Source organism: Strix aluco, chromosome 4 (assembly GCF_031877795.1).
Source record: "Strix aluco isolate bStrAlu1 chromosome 4, bStrAlu1.hap1, whole genome shotgun sequence".
Lineage (NCBI taxonomy): Eukaryota > Metazoa > Chordata > Aves > Strigiformes > Strigidae > Strix > Strix aluco.
In genome coordinates this window covers 29,877,131-29,900,527 of record NC_133934.1, presented here as the reverse complement: position 1 = coordinate 29,900,527, position 23,397 = coordinate 29,877,131, and the positions used below count along the sequence as shown (strand labels likewise).

Below are 23,397 nucleotides of genomic sequence, written 5' to 3'. Positions count from 1 at the left end.
TAATTTTTATCAGAAAACAGTGTCGAAAATACTGTTGCAACATTGTATAAACCATGTAGCAGATGTAAATGTGAGACCTTGTAAGAGGGAAAGGAGATGTTATTTAAAGTAAGAACTGAGGGGAAAAAAAGGGTTTTCACTCGCTCTCACAGTCTGTCAAGCCCCACAGCAGGATATCAAAGTTACACAAGCAAAATCTGTATGTATCCAGCAGCTGGGCACCAGAACAAGGGTGTTCAAGGTGTCTGTCCAGCAAAAAAGCACCACAGTGCTTGTGTCCAGCTGTTAGGTCTGGAATCCATGGCCATGGTATGGGAGGTAAGTATACCAGATGCCATATTTTCCTCATGTCCTGGGTGGTTCTTCAATTGCCAACAGGTTTTGGATGTGTGCTTTTGGAGCTGACAGTGATCAGTGTATCTGTCCTGTCCCACCTCTGTGAGTTGCCATGGTTCTTTGTCTCCAGATCTGGGTGTGTTGTGAAATTGTAGATAGATGTACGTGGGGTCTCCGTGACCTCCTCACCCGGGTGCCGTTCACACAGGCTGTGCTGAGAGCCCTACTTCCCCTGGTGCCTCCACAGCCAGACCTTCCCGTTCATACCAGTCTGAGCCTCTCAGTTACAGTTCTCTGCAATGCTTTTTAGAGCTTGTAAGCATGTATTGAAACCAGAGAAGGGTTCTTATTGTGCAGAAAGCAAACTACTTTCTGAAGTAAATTAGAATCAGATAAAAAGTTAAAATGAAAGTTGAGGAAGGCAGGAGAAAAAAAGCTTTTTATTTTTCCTTTAAATTCCAATACATACAGCTCAAATCTTTTAAATGACCAATTTAGCTATGTATTTTGGAGTTCCACGGACAAGCATATGATAACCTATTTTTGTTTCAGATGTGACTAGTCTCCTCCCTTGGAACTGACAAAGAAGCTGTTAACTCTGAAAGCTCAGTGTGTTTATGGTGTCTAAGAATAGCACTGCATGGTACTTAGTATTGTCTTCTTACAGAAGTCTACTTTGAGCACTGGCTGTGTCTGCATGCTGTGTGAGATTTTTTCGCCAGGTGTGTGCTGTGCCCTTGCGCTTTCTCCAAAGACTTCAAGTCCTGAAGGCTGTCATCTGTTTTTCTGAGGAGTTCCACAACTTCAGATTCTTGCTAGTTTAGTTTACTTTTATTTGCAGTTAGCATAGATAAATTTATTCAAAAGGTCTGGTTAGAAATACAAGTGTCTCATGCTTACCTTTAAAGGGCTTCATGTGAACTCAGTGGTACCTTATGCTGTTGAGGACTTAAAAAGTGCTAAGGAGCATCAAAATACAGTTCCCACAATAACCACAGAAGCAAAACAAATTTGGCTAAGTGACCTAGTGAACATTCCTGACTCTTCTAGATATTTGCAATTTTCATATTCGTCAAACTTTTTTCCCCTAAGAAAAAATGAAAAGGGACATCCCAGATCATCACCAACTCAGCAGCTGACATTGCTGTTTTTTTGTAGTTTGGTGAGTGAAAGGACTTGGCTCAAAAGAGTACATTTGGTAAACAGAAAAAAGTAAACAACTCTACCTAATTTAAAAGCAGAGGATTTACAATAAATTTGTAAGAGATGTGTGTGCCATCACAAGGAAATTTATGCTCTAGCTGAAAAATAATCAACCTCTCCTGTGTGCTAACTGGTTAGTTGTACTCTGAACTGAAACCCATCAGAGTTGAATTTTCAGAACAGCTGATCCCCAGAGCAGAAAACTATTTAAGGAATGTGTTCAGATAAGATTATTTTTTTTAAACAATTAAATTTAGGTAGTTACTTGGATGTGCAAAAATTGGTTTTTCTTGTTTTGTTTTGACTCCTCAGCAAACTTACTGTAAGAATGTAGTTTTTGTAATTTTTTTTTCCTCCTCCTCGGCATGTTGGTGTTAAACATGACAGATTGAGTTAGGCTTCAGAGGTTTATTTCCTTTTTCAGCTTGTATGTTCATATGGAGGATTACTAGGCAAAACTGACAGAATCGGAGTGTAGGAACAGTTGTTGCTTCCTGAAATTGATACTTAATGCATGAGACTTATTCTAACCCTGATCTGTGTATGCTTGAGCATATCCCAATGTTCAAATGTATTTGTTTTTTCTCTTTTTAAATCCTTGTGTGTATATCTAACAATTTTAATTTTCAAACCATACCTCAGTATCTGAAATATTGTTATAATATTTCTGAGTACTTCACTAGGCAGTTACTTACAAAGATGTGAAAATACTATGTACAAGGACCCAGTCTGAGCTAATGTGATGTTTCTGAGCTTTAATTTGTAGAAATATTTTTCATCTGAAATATTAATATGCTTATATGGAACATATTAAAATAAATTAATTTCGTTTCTTTATAGATTTTTTTTTTTTAAATAGGTTGGTTTTTTATTTTAATGATACATGATTTGAAGTTATTGTTTACTTTATAGCTGATGCTCCGGAATACTTTTCCAAAATAGCTTTTTACAGCAGAGCTGCCAGTATTCATTACTTTTTGCATTTACTCAGGAAAGATATCAGTTTGACATTAATGAGGATAATTGAGGATAATGAGCATAATGAGGATAAACGAGGATAATGAGGAAAAGTCTTTTCCTCTTTCTACTGGGAGCTGGAATTGCCCTCTTCTCACAAAGAAAGAATAAGCAGGCAGTGTGGGGAGGTTTAAACAAACCACATTGGGTTATGCTCAGCGAGAGAACTCTTTGCGAAAGTTGCTGACGTCTGACACTATCTTTTTGGAAATAATATCAAATGTAAAGTTGTTGAGCATTTTGACATTGTTTTTTCTTTCAGTACAGTGCATCAATTGGGTTTTTTTATATCCTTAATTCTTCAAACTGAGGATGTGGAATTTTGTTTTTCCAGAGAAATGTGGATTAGAAAAGATGAGAGAAGGTATTTAAGTTTCTTTTTCTGTTTGCTGGTTAACAGAGGCATGCCTGTGATCACTTCGACCATGTTACTTGATGCAATTTTTGTGTGTGGTGTATAGGTATCTGTTAATCTATTGAAAGGAAACAAAAACTCATCACAGATTATATGTTTGCAGTGACAAGTGTTAGAATTCAGTTGTCTGTGCAGCCCATATATCAATGTGCTTGTATTCCTTTGGTGCTATATCCTTGCCTTAGTTTTAGGTTTTTAGGTATTACTTCTTAAAGCTTTAGATTTAGGTTTTAGTTTGTGCTTTTCTTTCTCTTCATGTAATTAGTGTACCATAGAAATGAAGTCTTTATTCAGCATAAATTCACTCTTGTCATTGCTGTGGAAACGTGTCCTTCCTTAACTTGGAGAACAGTATATATGGAGATCTGTAATAAACACTAGCAAATATAAAATTCTCTCTCCTCTTCTAGTCCCCAGGCCTGACTGTGTATCTTCCCACTGCTGCCTTTGCCTCCCTTACGCTTTTAAATTTAACATCACTTGCCAAGCATTTATTAGCGCATGCTTAACATAGGATTCAGAGTATCAGTGCATTTCCAGGCTGGTGCAGCCTTCAACTTGAAAGCCCAGGAAGGAAAAAATGGATTTCTCTGTTAGCAGTAAATGTTGTGTTCTCTGCCCTGCTTCCCCCGCCCTCATGGGCTGAGCAGGGCATGCAGGAGAAAGTGTGTGTGCAAGTTTACCTGCAGCCTTACCTGTCACTTGATAGATTGACTGTCCTTCTGGGGCTCTCAAACTACAGTGTGTCAGCCTGGAGAGGGAATGGAGGGAAACCAAACTGCCCCTAGCGAGCTTGAATTTGCTCAGTAGGAATCTGCACCCCTCTTGGAAACTTCCTTAAGAAAACCCCCAAAAGTCTGCTAATGGCAGAATACTGAAAAACATTGATGCAGGTGATAGGATTATACATACCTGTTAGGCTCAAATGGATACTTAATTTCTGAATCCTTCCTGGTGAAGTTTGTGTCAATGCTGCAGCCAGGCTGGGCATCCAACAGCGAGCTGTGGGATGATGTCAATATTTTTAGCTTTATCATCATCAGAGAAAGTTGTAACTGCTCGTGTTTAGAGAAAAAATTGATGGCATGAATCAGTAGAATTGTTGCCAGATAACTTAACATCTGAGCTGAGCTCCTTCCAGTTGTCTGAAGGACAGACTCCAGGAGTTAGAACTGATAGAAAGATGGGTGGTACTTTCACAAGTTATGGCCTCTTGGCTCTTATGTGAATGCACAATACTATCTAAAAGCATGATAACCACAACTGGTATGGTGATGAGCCTGAGCTTATAGGTCCCTTTGAAAGCCGGGGAATACTACTAGCTCAGACTTAGTGATGGCTTGGTTTACATTTTCCTAAGGGCAGGTGGATCAGAAAAACAAGCAGAACAAGCCAAAGTTACGCTATTCTGTCCTTGCTCCACATATTTGAAAGGAAGTTGTTGTCTTTATTTTTGTTACAGTAATAATTTTAAATAAAAAATAAGCATTAGAGATTGCTTTTTAAAATCCGTAGTGTAAGTTTTTTTTTAAATGCAATTTAACCATACTGGAATAGAATTGCTTCTGTGTTTGCATTGTTACTGAAGGTATGACGTATAACGCTGTAGAAGCCTAACATTAGGAAGTAAAGAAACAGGTTTAGGGGGTTTTTTGCTTATGTGGTTATTCTTTTGAGGGAATACAAAATTTGTAAATGAGTGAAACTTGGCAGTTGTACATGCTCAGTTGTTACAATTAAGTGTTTTGAAGGAAACAGATATCAGGATACATTACCTCTATGACTTGCCAACACAGCGCTAGTACTTTGGTGCTGTGCAAAGTATGTTGACAGGGTCATGTTAAGTCTTCTACCGGTTTTCCAGTAGGTAACAGATGTGTGCTTGGCGTGGTATTTTTTCTCTTGAGAAGTTTGCAACTTGATTACAGAACTGTTTTCCAGCAAAAATTCATACATTAAGTCTAGCTTGCTTTATTATATGTGCAGCTTTAAATTTAATCGAAAGATACAGTTGTATAAAACTTCAGGATAGTAAAAGCATTTCTGAAAATTACCATTGGGAATTTAACTTATAGCCCGAACCTTTACATTCCTGCCATTATCCTACTTCCATATGTGATGGATTGTGTTCTAGATTATGGACAGATGAAAGAGACTTATCCTTTACATTCTTTTAAGCTTAAGAACAGCTTTCTGACAGTGAAACAAATGTTAAATAATGTTAAATACATTAGCAGTTTGCAAATACACTATTAAATAAATTTTATGTCTTTCTAAGTGAAGGTTTCCGTGAAATTCAAAATATGATTTTTAATTAAAATGGTTTATCTGAAGAGGTTTTTCTATTCTGGCAGTTGTTGTAGAAAAGGAATTACATAAACTACATTTTTAATGGTCTGACACTTTAATGGTCAGGATTTCCTGATGGTATGCTATAATCAAGAATGACTGGGCAGGACTTGAGACAATTGAGTTCAAACCGATTTCCTCTTCCCTCTCCAATTTTTGTGCTTTATCACATTGTTTTCCAGTGTGTGTGGTTTGCGCTTTTGTCATCATGTGCTATCAAAATTATTTTTAAATTTATTTTTTTTCCTGTCTGATAATAATCTACATGCATGGTCTACCATAGAAGTCTCTGTGAAGTGATTCACATAATGACTTGTACTTCTTGTATATGCTTGTAGCAATTTCAGCCAGTATGTCCCATCTATGTCCTAGCTGTTATGTTATTAAGGATTTTTAGAATATGTAAAATTGGTCTTACATAAATCTTAGAGGTTTTTTTAATTTAATTTTAAATTTCTTGTTTGCAAAGGTAGTTGCACCATAGATGGGGCATTCTGCCCTGCCATCCCATACTAAGTTAGAATTACATAGCAAGAGAGATCAGGTGAGCTTCAGCATATGTCTTTGAGTTGGTAGCTTGTAGCAGCCTTTGCTGATCTTGAGTCCAACATTCTCAGTTGAAAGAGTGAGCCCAGCAATAACTAATAGTCTGTTTCTGACTGGCTGCCTTGGATGTCCTGACACTGTCCTGAATGTCAGATCTGACCTCTTTCAATCATTACATTTCTTAATAAAAGTATTTGTGTTCTGTAGATATTAAATACCCGCCCATCTGATTTAGGTGATTGATGTACGTGGCTGTTGTTTGTCCTGTTCAGTCACAATTTTGTAGACAATCGGGTTCTGTATATACAGTATGAGGATAACGTGATACTCTGCTAAGAGTTTTCAAGGATTGCTGCAATTTTTATTTTTGTTTGTTTTTTTTGACCTTAAAGAAAGCTTTATTCAGGGATAAACACTTAAACTGGTATTTTGCAATTCAGTAGTGGTGCTGCATTGCACACATGAGAGACGTTTAGAAAGAAGGTTTTCTGGGGTTGTTACTTCTCACCTATATATAAAGGTAAGAGGGATGACTAGCATAGTCCTTATTTAAGAAGTGGCAAAGCCAGTAGGATTTACTTGGGGAAATTCATAGTCTGGTTTCTCTCTTCTCATGTATCTGAGTTTAGACAAAAAAAGTACTTAAAAATAATTTTCCTGGTTTTATCTCTGTAATCTGTTTTATCTTTCTGTCTGTTTTAGAGTTTCAGGGAAGAAATAATATGCTTATTTTATTTTGAGGCTCCTCAAAATAAAGTAGGGAAGAGACTGCAAGATACAAAGTCCTGTACAGGGACTGGAATATTTACTGGTTGGAATTTGCTCAGCTGCTAAAGCAGCTAGGCAAGAAGAATTTCTTGTTCTCTTTACAATACTTTCTCAAGGAGTGTCTGAATATAAGTATGGAAAAGGAGGAAAGGTACTACGTGGCAGAGAAGATAGCAAATAGTCTGCAGAAGATTTTGGGGATAGGGAGTTTAGAAGATACCTTTCAAGCACTTGTCTGTGTTTGAAATGCCAGGGACTGATTTCATATGTCTCAGACCATGTTTGTAGGTGTGGAAAAGATGGATTGGAAATTCTCTCCTGAACTTAAATTGATTTTATTTAACAACAAAACCCCATCACTTTTAAGTTCAAAGCAGTATTATGGAAACATATTTCTCTTGCTTTCTCCCTTGCAAGAGACTGGTTAAATTTCTAGAAAGCATTATGACAAATGAAAATCTAAAAATTACAGTTTATGAGTGAAATTGGCACAGGTATTAAGAGCAGTGGGGGAAATTTACTGTACAACTTATTTTGTAGACAAAACTACCTAGTTAAAAGGCAGAACCTCAAATTTGGGGATCATCAGTAGCAGCAAGACTGTATCTGCTAAGGGATTGTAATCTGGCCGAGATACCTAGAAAACTACATATTGCCAGATTAAGATTTTATGCCTTAGAGTTTCTGCTGTGTCGGCCTGAAGTAATGTTTCTATTGCCATTTACTAGCAGAGGAGTCTGCATTTTGGGGAAAGCTAAGATTAAATTTTTTGCCTGTGTTTTCGGAGGCTTTGAAAGCAGAAAACAAGCTTCATGTGAGTACCTGTAACTAGACAAATAGGCAGTTCCTGTCCTAGTTGAGTCCCATAAAGAAAGGATGTTCATACTTGTTGGGGGTAGAAAAATGATTTGTATAATAAAGCTTCGGAAGATTTCTGTGAGGTTTTTGTTCTGTGGTTTTTTGAGTCCAAATGAAAGCTCATCTGTCATAGTACCAGTTCCTACAATACACTTATAAAACTTCTCTTTCCGTATTCCCTCCCAGGTCATCCTTCATATTTTAGCTATATTCTTAATTAGCTACTTGTTGAAGTAAACATCTCTTCTGTTTCTTGACGTAGCATTCATTTATGTTTCTTTGTTCCAGAGCTTGGCTAAAATGTAATGTAAACATATCTGAAGCTCCTTAGATAAATTGTCAGTAGGGAAGTGTTTCTACTGCAGAAGTAAAATGAAAGTTCCGATTTAGACATGGAGGGGAAGTTATCAATACGCATATAACTTCCTCTCACTGAAAGGTTTGACTTAGCTTTACAAACATTACACTGAACCATACTGTTGAACTAAGGCAGTTCTAAGCCTGTTTCTACTTCACAGGTGGGTAATCCATTTATTTTATTAACATGTGACATTTCATAAATGCATGGCAGAATTACCAGCTACTACTGCTGATTATTTAATTCTTTTCATCAAATTGACATAACATCAGTGAGAGAGAGGGAATAAGAATTTGCAATCTGGGCTTTTAGTCCATGTGGCTTGTTAATGAGATAATGGTTCTTTGCCTGTTCATGTAGTGTAATTGGATATGTGGAGCCATGATCTTTGTTAGACATTTTCCAAAGATAATTTACTCTATACTGCCAACGCAGAGAAGGAAGAGAGAATGCCATACCTCATGTCACTGGATAAATTAGTCGTGTAGTCTGTATTGAAAATAATAGGGTGTTTGTTGTCAGGAACTATGTATCCAGAGTAAGATATGAGAAATATGGGAGAAAGAGCAGATTTTTTTTTTTTTTCCCCCCTTGGTCATGTATATTCTAGTGTATTTGGACTGATTACAGTTGCAAACACTGTGTTTATATTTGTGGTGTTACTGGTCAGTAGGTGTATGTTATGTAAAGCAAAGGAATATCTAGGTAACACAATCTATGAAGATTTGTGTGGTCAGTGGTCCTTAATAGATACATAATTTCACTGGCAACAACTGTGGATTTTATTCACGTTATTTAGGTTATCCTGTAAAGCGACGTGACTGTGGTGTTAGGAGACTGCCTCTCCCTTCACTTTCAGGTTTTCATACCAGTATGAAGAATAATATTTTTATTAGGTACTTCTTTTTAAACACATCCTAAGAATGCCTCAAAAAATGGCATCTAGCAGAAGCTTATTATCTTAGTCCATCTAAGCGCATTATTGAGAATAATATATATCACTGAAAAAATTGGAGTAACATTTATATATAACTAAAAGTGATTAAAATAAGTATATAAGTATATTTTACAAGTTTTCAATTTATTCTCTTTTACTGTAATCTGTTAGCACAGTTTAAAATGAGTAACGTTTTGCTGGTAAATGAGCGTTAGTGAAATAAGTGGAAAAATCTGGATAAATGCAGTGTGATGCAGAAGTATCTACCATCTCTGCAAAGACTGCTGACTCCAGCGCTTGCGTGATGCTGCAAACCAAGGAACCAGCCAGAGCTGCATGTACAGCGGTGCTGACTGTACATGAGATCAGCTACAGCTAGTAGGGCAGTAATAAATCCAATTTATGGACAGACTCCATGCACCATCACTAGTTTGGACAAAATCCAGTGAAGTAGACCTGGCTGGTCTGCTGTGCTGTCACATGCTTCAGCAACCCAGGTAAACTGACTGGATAAATGAATAGCAGCAACTGCATCTTCCTGTTGCTACTCTGAAAGCAAATCCAAGAGATATAAGTGAAGAATGCTCTTTCTTTATATTTGACTATAGACTGGAGGCTGAGATTTGAAATGTGCATCTGTTATTAGAGCATTGTATGTTGAACTTTGTTGTCTTCATAAAGATGTTCACCGATTTTCTCATTCAAATCATGCGTTTTTTTCACTGATATGATTAAGGAGACTTTGGAAACAATAGAAACCTGATGATTACAGAAATTGTAGAATTGTGAAATGATAAGGTTATTGAAGAAGTTGTCTGCTCTAGAGAACAGACTGCTGCTCTGGGACACAGGAAACCTAGGTTTAACTTTTTGGCTCAGTTCATAATTTTCTGAGATGATACTGGATAGGTTGCCATCTCTTTTGAGCACTGATATCCTTATGAGGAAAAAATGATTCCTTTGGTAAAATAACTGAAGATTTGTTGCTATGAAGCACTCTTAACAGTTGTTACAGATGTGTTTCTGTGTATATTAATATCACTTCTGTGAGGTAGGATGAAATGTTCTAAATGTTTATGAGAGTAGAAGACAAGGAGCTTAATAAAAATTCCTTTAAGTAACCACATAGATAATATTTTCAGTCTTTGGGAATTTTCATATTGTCAGTTGGACATGCAAACTCTATTCTGCAACAAGTATCACAGGAAACTTAAAAGTACCTGTGATATTATATGTGCTGCAAAAATAATAATTAGAAAGCTTAATCATTAAATGTAAGCTGTATAAAATGATTTACTGTCTTAGCAATGAACTTAAAAATAGCAACCAAGAATATGACCTGCTAGATGAAAACTATGGAGGCCCTCTCAAAAGTGTGTTGAGTATCCTCATTTTACAGTTCTATATCTTATTTAAAAAACATAAAATAATTCCAGATGTATTTTCAGGTATCTTGAAAGAGGGGAGATATCTGATGGAAGTTTTTCTTCAGTCTGACCATTCCAACTTCCTGAGAAACAGCAGGAACTGAAAGCAAACTTCAGTTAAAGGAAAAGACATGAAAAACTTAGAGAGTACTATTTAAAGCACGTGTGAAGTGTCAACACTCAACTAAGTGTAAAGTAGTACCAAAAAATGTGTACAAAAGCTAAAAATCATCATTTAGTATTAGCCATGAAGTAAAATGCGCTCTTAGACTGTCACAGGCTGGGGTACGTATGTTACCTTTTGGTACCTGCTTTGTATGTTTGAATCCTGAATAATCTCATTGGTAAATAGAACACTGCTTATATCCTCAAATACTTGATGCTTTGGGGCTATACAGAGAAAAGCAGGCTGATAAAAATAGCATTCTTTAAATCAACGTGGGTGTTGGGTAGCCTTTCCTAGTTCTGGACACTTATGTTTAACATGGAGCAACTTTGTTTCTCATTTAGCATACATCAGGGCGTGTTGCCTTTTGACCTAGGAGTATGTAGTCTGCCTAATTATTCTTTGTATTGTTTTACAGTTCCTTGCAACTATCCAAACAATTTGGTGTGGCCCTAGCAACCAAACAATGCTGTTTAACAGAAATTTCCTACGACATTTGCTCCCAGATTTCCCACGTAGCACTAGCTTGCATCAGAGCAGACAAACAGGATATTGTTTCAAATGAATAATATTCAGTGTGTTCAAGTGATTTATGAAAGTAGTTTTTTGGTTTTGAACTGTTGCGAGTGGTATGATATTTGGTTCCAGATTTCATATGAAGTTCTGGACAATGGTCCATGTTTTGAAGGTTCAGAACAAGGTTTGAAACTTAAATTTCCTCTGACAGCTAAGAGCAGAGAATGGTTTATACTTTGATGGCAAAGAATAGCAGAAAGAAATTATTTAATCCTGTTGTGTAATGAGATTTTTTTTTTCCATTAAGCATGCTATTTAAAATCCATGTAGACCCTTCCTACTGTGTATCGATTGCAAGTTCATGAGTAAATGAATCTCACTGAACATAATTATACCAGATAATAATGTTGTTTGATCTAGTTAAGAAATCTGATAATAGATTTTGGCTTTTCTTTAAGGAACTGCTGTATATCTTATTATTAAACACAGTCAAGCTTCCCCCCCTTTTCCCTCCTATGTGTTTTTCTCTGTGTGTTTGACTAACTTACTAGTTTTACATAGCAGATAGAACCATGAACATTGTCATATGCAAGGCAAGAGTCATTCATGTGAACCATTAATGCTGTCATGAATGAAAGTACTTGGCAAGTTCATAGATGAAAGTAAATCCTATTAAATTATTCTGCCTTTTGACTACACTGGCATTTCAGCAAAACTAAGATATTTGTAATCCTCTCATGGCAGCATTTATAATTGCTTCAGTTTGATATTTTCCCCTTGTTTTTTTTGAGGAGGTTTATTACCAGCTGAAGAGTTTGTGCACATGTACACAGCAATTAGTAAAGTGTACAACTGTAGGATAGCCTTAACTCTGCTGCTGGAAGAGTAAAAAGACAAGTACTGTCCCTCCCTGCATTGACTCCTCTTTGTGCTGGCACAAGCATATGTACAGTCATGTGGCAAGCGAATTGGACAAGGGATTGTGTCAAAATTAACCTGGGGAAAAAAATTAATACACATGCTGCTTTTTCAGTTCAGTTCATTACATAGCTGCACACTTGAGTTTGCTTTCACAGGAGGACGATGGTACAGGGAAGGAGATATCTAGCTGGGAGGGATTGCATCCTTCGGCAGTACTGCAACTTGTGCCATCTGAAGGAGGCTGTGTGAAACTGTAGCCATGGGCTGGGGTCCGTGGCACTGCAGGCTGATGTAAGGCTGTCCCGGTACCATGTTCCCCTGGCTTCATGGTTGTACCCTCTGCCTTGCACTAAAGTTTCTGCAGCGCTTCTGGGAGCTGGTCTGGTTGTAGTCCAGTTGCTTCTTTTTTTCTTGCCAGGGTTAGGTTTTGTCCAGTTTACCTATTTTGAGTTCATTTCCTGTGTTGCTGAGTGAGCCTGGGGGGAGGATTTGCCTGCAGTATGCCTGGGTTTAGATCAGTCTAAAAATCTGGGGTTTCATCCTCAGCGAGAGAAGCTGTTTTGTGGCTTTGAAAGTTAACATACTAAGATAGTCTTTTACTGAAGATTAGTTTACTAATGCAAAGTAAAGATAGTACTTCGAAGATGATGAGCTCTCAGAGCTTTTTAAAGAGATCTTTTGAAAACTGAAGACAGAAATGTATTGTGTAAACACACTATTAAGACTTGTCTACATAAAGCAAATCTAGATGTAGTTCTAGGTTAAGCAGCACATTAGTCCTTAGTTTCCCTACAGAGAGACACAAGCTGGTTGAGTACCAGCTTCTCATTGTTCAGAAGTATGAACTGGACCGGAGCTGTGGCACGTTTCCTTAAGTCCCCAGTCTTGATAATGTGGTGATTGTGGCATGCTCCAGTAGGTAAGTCTAGAAGGAGCCAAAGCAGTTACTTTCTAAATTTCTTCTGACCAGACACAGCTAATGATGTTCAAAAGGAGATTTAAACTTCTCTCATTTCTTTCCAGTCTGTTAGCTTCAGTATGTGATTGAAAATAATGAGTGCAATTTATCTGTTGAGTAGAACAAAGCTTTAGCTTTCTTAGAAACTCTCATATTTAGGATAGAAGCAACTGTTTACTTAGAAACATGTGTTATCCGTTAGGAGTTCTTAGGTACTTGATTTTTTTATTTTGTTCATCTGCAGATGGAGATGAAAGAGTTGTTCAAAATCTGTGTGTTGCAGCATTTTTCTGTTTTGTCAATCTTGTACTTGGTATTTCTGTTTGTCACCTGCTATGGCTAGGAAGGATATATTGCTTCTTTTTGCCTTCTCAAACCTCTGTGCTCTCATTCTTGACACATAATGCATCTTTCTCGTTTCATGGGCTGCCTTTGGAAGCATCGGGGCTTAAGAATGACAAGAGCACAGATGCTGGAGAATGTGGACATTGTGAAAAAATGAAATATTTTTTAAAGCACCTGACACATTTATGCTTCTGTACTGAGGGACAAGCCAATCATCAGATACGGGATAAGAAAGAATTCTTCTTTGAAGTCAGATGTTTTGAGTTGTTGTCTTTCTTTTGCAGCATGCACTTTGTTCTGTTTCTTAATGTCTTTGTGTACTTTCATCTAGTGAACTTGCACCATAGGGATCTAGAACATGGCAGTGTTTTTGATCTCCCATCGCCTGATCTGTGTGGCACATGCTCTTCTGTGTCATTTAGGACCTCTGTTACCAAGATCAAAGTGCTAGATCAAAGTGTTAGAGGATGTTCAGAAATGCTTTATGGCATGCAGTGTGTGTGCATGTTGTTCTGGTGTTGCCCTTGGTTGCTGGGAACTTGGCTCTCTGACCTTGGCAAGTCCTTCCAGACTCGAAGATGACATACTGCAATTTATGTACCGGAAAAATTATGCAGTACTCCAACTAAACAGCAAGTTTGTACAAAAACTTAGGGGGAAAAAACACAGGTCATATGTAGTATTCACAACCTTATGCAAGGTAATCTCCCTTTTTGATTAGAGGCTAAGATAGTTGTGACCATTCTGTTTTCACTCCTGCTGAATTGCTGACTTCACTAATGTGTTTGATAAATGATTACCTTCAGTGAAAGTTGAGGAAGTCTGCATTACATAAAATGTTACTTTTTGAACTGATAGAAGAAGTTATGAATGGCTGAGCCTCAAACTTGGGAAGATGTGAAGTACCAAAGATTTGGTCTTCATGGCAACCAGTATTTTAATGAATGAGTTGAACACTGAGAAAATGTTTGAATAAAAGTTGTGGATATTATTTAGCTAATAGGAATTACACATGTATGAATTGAAAACATGCAGAAATCTTGCAAGTTTATCAAAATTGGCCAAGTGCATCTCCTCACACTTTAACTGCAAAAAGCCTTGTAGAATCTTACCTGAACAAATTGTGATGTGTAATACAATGAAGTAGACTGAGATTTGGCTCCCTATACAACTGCCTTAGGAAAATAAAATCTTAATATCAATAGGTAAGAATTCTTGATATCAATTCCCAACATCTATTAAAAAAAAAACATCTGCTAGAGAAATATCAGACCTTTCTGGGTACATCTGGGGCATCATTAGAGATGTCAATAGTTATTATGATTTATAGTGCGCAAGACAAGAATCATAATTATTTACTCTAATTGTTGTGCGTGTGTTAAACTCGTGTATGAGTGAGTTCTGATACCTGATTTTCACTACTGTAATTCACATTGTGTGGCAGCTGTGATGATAAAGAAATGGTTTTGATTGCTTAGGGAGAAAAATAAAATTAAAGGTGGATAAACATACATAAACTTAGTATATGACAATTTCAGTATAAAGGTAAAAGAGCTAATCATTAGAGAGGGAGACTAAATATATCCAGTGTTATTTATGTATTGGTCAGTTAATTAATATTTCTGATAAGGAACAAGTCTTTCAGATTTGTGACTAGAGAGTGGAGAAGAATGGTTAGCAAGACATGTCTAGAAAGGGTTTGCATTCTTATTAGGAAAATCAGCTTACTGACAAAGTGCCAAGAAGGGCCAAGGAAAGACTTCTTTTGAAGATATTTGGACACCAAGTAGAAACTTGAACTTCATGGACGATTTATAAAAATTGAATTGCCTCTTACAATACAGGGAGATAACCCATTACATTGAATCTTTTGATTTTTAGTCATACTTGAACTGAAGATACCAGGTATTAAAAGCTGTAATCTTCATCATAATCATCATATAGTTGTAATCAGAACTGGGTGGTAGCGTAAGGCGGTTTTGCATTTTGTCGATAACAAAAATTAGTTACATTGTAAACTCTTATGCAACTTAGAGTAGAATTTCCCACCTAATTAAAAAAAATAAATTCTTGTTGGATGTTATAGATAGTTATTTCCTCCTTCTGATTTACAGAATTTACTGTGTGAATACATCTGTGTGGTAGATGGGAAAGTAAAGAAGTGACAGGTGCTGTGTTTAGAAGCTCTGCTTTATAGCTTTCTTTTTCTTTTTTTTTTTTTTTGTCCCCCTATAGCCTCTACTCCACCCAGCAGAGTAAATAAACGCAGAGTTTCTCCAAGTGTTGTTTCCACCTGGGAAAAGAGAGGCATCATCATGTCTAATATTACTATTGATCCAGATGTCAAACCTGGCGAGTATGTCATCAAAAGCCTCTTTGCCGAATTTGCTGTTCAAGCTGAAAAGAAAATTGAAGTTGTAATGGCTGAACCTTTGGTAAGTCTTTTTTTTTCATAGCATCCCTTGAAATGGTCCTGTTTTTTTTCCTAAAATAGTCTGATTTGCCATATGTATGGTTACCTAAAAAAAGATCCCCAGATACTGTTGACTTTTCAAGGGGATTACTGCAAGAATAAATAGGCTTCTGCAAACAGGGTTGCTACCTGGATTATGTTTTATTGATCTCTATTAAAACTGTTATGTAGTGGTTACTGGAAACAAGACCTCTTAGTATTCATAAGTTCTGTAAGGTTACAAAAGGAAATAGTGACAACAAAAATATGTTCCTTCATTAACACCGTGAAGTGTGTTTCCTGTTGACGTTTTTTGAAATAATGCTTTGACAATATACTTTCAAGCAAAGATGCATTTGGTTTGTTTTCCAAAGTAATGACACTAGCACCTGGAAGAATATAGTAGCCAGCATACACTGCATATTAGACAAAATGCAAACTTCTGTTGGTGATCCAGACCACATGATCTTGAAATAAATAGATTTTTTTTAAAGTTGGAAATTTCTGGGAAAAAAAGGTTTTTTTAACTGGGAAATTTGCTGAACAGGCAAGATGCTGCAGTTTGCAGAGGGCCAGCTTGCAGAAGGCCTCTGTTTGCAACTGCTGCTTGCAGAAGTATTCATGTGCAGAAGTGCACGTGCGATCACTCGAGCCCCAGTTTGGAAACTTTAGGAAAAAATGTTAATAAGAAGCAATCCAAAAGAACACAAAAATGGGGCTAAACATGTTTTGTGGTGTCACTGATGGAATCATCTTCAACTAAAACCATTAGTAGATCAAAGGCTGAGGAAAAGGAAACATTTCTTTATATACACCCACTTCAGTATACATTATATATAGACATATATATGTGTGTGTGTGTGTGTACACCACACAAGTGTACAACTTAAATATAACCTGTCTGTTTCCTTATAGACATCCAAAAGAATCTGGTATTCAGGAGGGTTTGATAAGAAAGCACACAAAATCTTTGTAGGAAAAGGGGCTTGTGAATGGTGATGAGTACATGGCTAAGAAATGAGAGGAGAGCTCTGGGGGTGGTGATGCTGTGTGTGGAAAGGCAGACAGCTCCACTCAGGGTGGTCTGTGTGCCTACTGCTGCGAATGCTGGTCCCTTGGCCCCTCACCATTCATCTGCTAAACATACGGGAGGGTAGTGCTTGGCCAGAGTGCACAGGCTGTCTGTACTACAGATGAGCTGAAGAGGGCTTTTCCTGTAGACACAGCTAGTTTGGAGTTAAATCTTGTAACCAGAATACTGGTAGCAAGGCAAATAGAATAGCCCTGGAGTTCACTTGTGCAGCATAACTTGTCCCTACACCAGATGAAATAAATCCTCTGACAACAATCCCAGGCTGTGTCTCCCAGCCACACTGTTTGCTGTTAGTTAAACAAATGTTTTTAAATCTGTTAATCATACAAAATCAAAACATCTCGCCAGATTAAAAATGAGAAAACCCATGAAACTAATGAAATAATGCACTTCTCAAATAATAGTCGTTCCCAGCTCTGTTGTCTGGTGAGGTTTTATGATGATTGCATGAAGTCTACCTTAGTCAGGATCTTTTATTAATAAGATTCTGAAACTTATATTTTGCGTGTGTATGGTATGTATAAAATTATTTGGGATAAAATAAATGATAAATACTACTAGACTAATCATTTGTGAAGGTCTTTAACAGTTCTGTCTGGGTTCATTTGCCAGGTTGAATTCCTTTAAAGAAAATGTTTTTTAATGTAGTCAAATGTAAATTTACACATTCCTTATTTTATATTGGGGGAAGGAAGGACTATGTAGAAACCCAGCAATTTAAAAGAGGTGCCAAAAGCTGTGGAAAAGTGAAACAATCTCAGCCTATGTAACACAAAGAGGTAGAAGGGGATCCTTAGGTTTTTCAGTGAAGGGAAGTACTGAAGTGGTTTTCTTTTTGTACATAGTATTTGATATAAATTCTGAATATTCAGTTCTAATGTATGACATTTAAAAGAAAAGATAAAAGGCTGAAAGGGCACAGGAAAGTCACTGGCTGAGATTGGAGAAAAGGCTTTAATGGAAGAGAGGAAAGCTCTTTATCATTTTAGTGTAATTTGATTTTGTGGGATGACTTGGCTACAAATAATAATGTGGAGAATATATATAGTGTTACATAAATCTTTAATGCATTAGATGAAGCTAGGCTGTTAGATAAAGCTGTTGGAGAGAATTTGGAGCCAGACCAATTGAAGTTAGGAGCTAGACACTTTTTAAAACTTGAAGATGAACATGCTAGTAGGGGAGGAAAAATTAATTAAAAAATAATAATTAAAAAAAAAGTAATTTCAGATCAAGAGAGCACCTGGGGGTGAGGGGCCACTACCATTTTGGCTAGATGTATAGGTTTCATTTGGAAGTAACCAACTTCTAAAAAGTACCTAAATGGTTTCTCTGGCTGTGAATTTACTTAACCATACTCAGTGAGTAGCAAAGTAGTTTCACTGATTTAATTAAGAGTTCTCTGCTTGCAAAATTTTAATACCACAGAGTTTCCAGAGTTACAGAAAGAGCTTATCAGCAGATGCTTAAAATAAATGATTCGAGTAGCAAGTGTAACCACAGGAAGGAAGATCATCCTTTTAGTGAGTAAATTAAATTAAAACACTTAAAAAAAAAATCAATTCTTCTATGTCTTTTGTAGTACTGTATAGTTTTAAAGGGAAAAGGGCTCAGACACAATTTATTGTATCTTAAAATACTCTTCCTCAGCTGTGCAAGGGTGACTGTGAGGCATGATATCAGCCTTCCCCAAACGTGAAACGTACTATACCAGTGAAAAAGATTAGTGACAAACTCGGTTACCTTTTGTTTTGTCAGGCTCCATGTTAATATAGATGGTTAGAATTTAAGCAGAGAATTTAACGTGGTGCCACCAAGTTACCAAGATGTTAACTAGGTAAGCTGCTAACTTGCTAAATTGTAGTTCAGTCTCATGTTTAAGTCAAAACTAGCAAGAGTATTTAAGCCTGTTGCCAACACCAGCGATTTTATTCCATTATGGAGATACTAAACATTGCTCAGACTAGCACTGTATTCGTTGGAAGTCTTGCCTAGGTGCTTTCAAAAGCTTGTCTGAAGTCTGTAAAATTTAGCACACCACATTTCTTCAGTGTAGTGTTTCTTGTATGCTGCTCTGATGCTGAGGCAAGGACGCAGGCGCTGCCCAGCACTTGGGCTGCAGGAGGCAAGGCAGCATCCCTTGTCTGGTTTCTTAGTTGCAGCTTGGAGGACAGAAACAAGTACACTAATTTTGCTGTGTTCACCTGAGCCACCCTGCTGAGGTGTGCTAGTCACCAGAGGACAGTGCCAGTGAATGCTGGAGAGGGGCCAACGGGTGGTACCTTTTTTCATGGGCGCAGTTGTTTGCACAGCACACGCACGTCTGTCTACATCCTGATCTCTGCTGCCTGCCATATGTTGACATTTCTGCTTTACATAATAGATGCAAACTGCTCTTTGGTTAATTCAGTAGTGTTTTTTGTTTGGTTGGGTTTTTTTTTTCACTTGTAAAAGATAAATGTAGACCTATTATTTCCATCTCTCTTCGAACTTCAGGAAGCCAGGAAAATAAATCTTAAATTATTAATTCAGTGAAAGTTTCCAGACCTTTACTTTATGCTGTCGGATAGATTTTTGTAAGTCTTGTGAGACAACTGGGGCCATGACAAAGCAGAGTTAGAAGAAGACAATGAAAGAAAATACATTTTAAAGCCATACAAATAATTCAAAGGCCTTGATAAACCTGTGACTGGGTTAAAGAGTATTATTTGGTTATGTCACATTTGTTTGGTCAGTGTTACATTAACTACAGTGATATTTACCTTTTAGCAGTTAAGATATTTAATGCTGAGGAAAAACAGTAGAGAGGATTATGAACTTGTAATGTCTTTATTCTTTCTGATACTAAAAAACTCAAAAGTTATATCAACATTTGATGAACAGATGCATCTCAGTATAGAATGTGAGGGGAAAAAACCTAAACTTTTAGAATTATCTTAAAAAATGGTTTGCTCTCTGTTGACATGGATTTCAACTTTTTTGTCTAAAGACTTACAGATTATTTCACTTCTCTTTGATTTGTTATCATTCTTTTCTTTACCTATTTCTGGTTTTAGACACATGCAATGTGTATAGTAAAGCCAGCGTTTATTCTCCTGTATAATAGTTTTGTAGTACCATGGTGCAAACATGGCACGTCGGGGCTGGCTTTTACCACCTTCTTACGGGAAAGTCACTTCTCCATCTTCTTGGGGAATAGTTTTCTAGTTATTTTCCTTCAGCTTATTTAGCAATATACGATGTTTATATAGGGTGGAACATTTCTCGTGTTTCTGCTTTATAGATAAGATTACAATTATTTGTGCAGTTTATCTAAAAGAATAGTACAGATAACATGAATTGACCTACAGTAGACGTTTCCTTATTAAAAAAAGAGAGGAATTTAGTTAAAAGTGAATAGTGATTTGCAAGCACTCTCTGGAGCTTTTAGTATCTGCTGCAAAATGTCAATTCTCATAACAGTATTTTGAACAGACTTAACATGTAAAATTATATGAATTTGTAAGATTCAAAAAGTGTTTATTTGCCAGTATCTGAAACCTTTTCCCCCTTGCTTTTTAATACACAGTTAAAGAACATTGGCTAATACGTCAACTGATGAACAAATAGAATTATTTCAGAATATTAAATGCATTTTTCTGAAACCACCTTCTTTTAAAAAATATTTTTATTTAGACGTACTGGAAATGTACATAAATGACTGTTTTCTTAGACAATTAAGTGGGTTTCTTTGGATTATAGAAAGTGAAGATGGTCTGACTTGTGAATTGGGACCTATATTATTTCAAGTTATACTTTCAGAGTAGGCAAATGCTTTTTGCCTGGACAATGTTGAATTCAAGTTTTCGGTGACTGTAATAGTTGCCAGAGATTGTGTCCTTTTGAACACCAAATACAGCTGCACCCATGTCAGAAAATGCCAGAAATTGTCTCGTATTTTCAAGATTACGATTAGGACAAGCGAAAATAAAGTGCTGGTTTGATTCTTGGACTTGGTACTTGCAATCCCAATTTGTGTCTGTTTAACATATAGCCTGTCTATTGCAGCCTTGTAAGTGTTAAATGCCAAGCAATATTGACTTTAAAAATTTTTGTCAGCAGTGTGACAGCATGGGTGTTGTCTCTTACTAACCTACTGAGTGCAGTTATTTTGTGTTAACTGAAGCACAACCTGTTGAGAGCAGTACTGGCTATCAGTATTGCTGACACCTCCCTTCTACATCCCAGACTAGGAAAGTTAACAGCTCTTAGGGTTTACTACTTGACTTAACTTGCTCCATTAAAGCTCTTTGCTTACTGCAACTTAATGGGAGCTATTAACTCCTTACCTTGAGTACTTTTTCTGCTTTCCTCATCAAAGACAACAATTTTGATTCATTTATAGTAAAGTGAAAAGTAGTTTAAAATTCTTTTAAGTAGCAAGAAATGCTCATCACATCTTTATATATCTTACTGCTTTGTAGTATGCCCTTAAAGCTGTTACTGTGGAACTTGACTTACCATAAATCACTGACCCTCAGAGCCAGTACATGGGACTTAGTCTTTCCTTTTTTTCTCTTTCTACTTCTCCCCCATCCCCTGCCCCTTTTCTTTTTTTACTTTACGGGATACCCTAGCATGAGACTATAAAAGTTGTATTTCTTGTAACTGTAGAATTTGGTACTCTCCACAGTGACTAGTAAGAATTACTATTACGTTACTATGACAGTTCATGGATGTTTTGTTGTCTCAATGCTTTAATTCTCACTAAATTATTTTGTGAGAAATATAATTTAGTTTTGATTTTAACAGAGCAATATGTCTTATGGTACTGGTTGGAATGAAATATTGTAATAATTAAATTCTACTAATATTGCATCTTTTCTGTACCTTACAATGTTATTTCAAATGTAAAGCAAGTTCTTCTGACATTCTCCTTTTCCTGGACTAAGTTTTCTAGCTATTTGTCATTGCAGTTCAGGGAAAGCACAGATTGGAAATGCATTGAACGATTGTCTCTGTGTTTGTGGAGGCATTTCAAAATTTATTCTTGTAGCTTACAGTAACTGCCTTATATGAAGATGAATATGCTTGCAGATGGGAACGGCTTTCCTTCTGAGTTACACTTAGCACCCTCTGCCAGCTATCTCTGTTGAGCACACTGCTGTAGGCCTTGCTGTCTGGGAGAGGTGTTTGACATTTTCTGTTTGTAAGTCTCTAATGTTATTACTATTAAGGTACCAAATTATTTTAGATCTGTATTATTCTATTTTGTGAGTACACTTCACATCTTCAGAAATGGTTCTTTCTTTGTTCTGTAATATAACTGAGAAAGAAGGAGTCTGTCTTTGGTAACAGTCAATTGCATTGTGAAATTCATGTTTCTTTTCATCGTTTTTACAGGAAAAGCTCTTGTCCAGATCTCTTCAAAGAGGTGAAGATCTTCAGTTTGATCAGGTAGGAAACATGTAATTGAAGGCAGTTTTTATTGGATTAAGGTGGCCTCTGGTTTTGCAGAATAGTGGTTCCACTGTTGTAATGACTTGAAACATCCATGTCTGAATCAGTGTCGGAAGATTTAGACCTTGAATGTTAGACTTTATTTTTCCATTGTAGAATACGATAGTAAGAAACTACTAGAATAGATTAATTATTTGAAGGTGACAGTGAAAGCTGCTGAAGGAAAGATGCTGAAATGTGGTAGGAGACAAAAAGACTTCATTTATTTCTATTCCTGTTAACAGGCATTGTGTAACCTCAGCCTAGATCACTTACTGTTTTGGTGTTTGTGTTTCTGCTTTTATAAGCAAATAGTGTTAATTTCAGTAACATGGCTTTTACTGAGGCCTTTTTGATTCTATGGTAGAAGGTATTATGTAGATTCAAAATGTTACTTTGTCCTTTGAGTATATAGTTGCCCTGTGAGGCTATTCTATTTCACTTATTGTAAGTGAACTGTGCCTGGAATAACTGTCTGCTCAATTTATTCATGTTTATTGCATATATTTCTGATTCTTTCATAGTATAGGCATGGTTTTCTGCTGTAGCTACTTCCTTGCAATGGAGAGGCAGCATTCAGATGAAGCCCCATTAATTGCCTGTTCCTGTTCTTAACTGTTACTGAATAGCACCTTACTGTATGAAGTTTAGTGTTCTGTTTTTTTGTTTCATGTTTTCCATCACTCCTTGGGTATAGGTATTAGACATTGCACTGAAATCTGTGGACATGCCCCTACTTTTCCATAGCCATCCATGCACCTCTTTTCCCTCCTCCCAAAGGAGAAACAAATAATAGCATGTAATATTTGATGTATAAGTCTCTTTTCAAAGAAAAACAAAACCACCACCAAAAACCTCACATAGCCTTTTAATTTTTCTAATCTAACCTGCTGTAAGGCCACTATCTCCTAAATGAAAGTTTACTTATAAGCAAGGAAAATGGGTGAGGGAGCATGGGGCATAAATTCTTTGGTAACAGCAGTATTTTGCTTTAAAGATGACCAAAATCATAGAATCATAGAATGGTTTGGGTTGGAAGGGACCTTAAAAGATCATCTAGTTATAATGTGCATGAAAGGGATGATCTAAGGAAATCTGTAAATCACTAATGTTACTAATTTTTTACTAGCTCTGGCCCCCCCTCCTACTGCCACATTTTTCGTCAGTTAAGGATGCTTTTTATAAATCACCAGTAGTCATGTACTGAACTACATATAGGTTCTAAAAGTATGCTGAGTGAAGAAAAATAAATAA

General features: G+C 36.7%; 1 protein-coding gene across 13 annotated transcripts in view; it reads left to right on the top strand.

The window, feature by feature from the left end:
* The window catches only part of FRYL (FRY like transcription coactivator), a 177,509-nt gene that overhangs the window by 58,498 nt on the left and 95,614 nt on the right, over positions 1–23,397 (top strand). For all 13 annotated transcript variants that reach the window (XM_074822503.1, XM_074822505.1, XM_074822501.1 and 10 more), the window contains 2 exons: positions 15,356–15,555; positions 22,048–22,101. In XM_074822503.1, coding sequence (XP_074678604.1) covers positions 15,436–15,555; positions 22,048–22,101 — 174 coding nt within the window. In that variant the 5' untranslated portion in view covers positions 15,356–15,435. Of the gene's footprint in view, positions 1–15,355; positions 15,556–22,047; positions 22,102–23,397 lie in introns of those variants that run through there.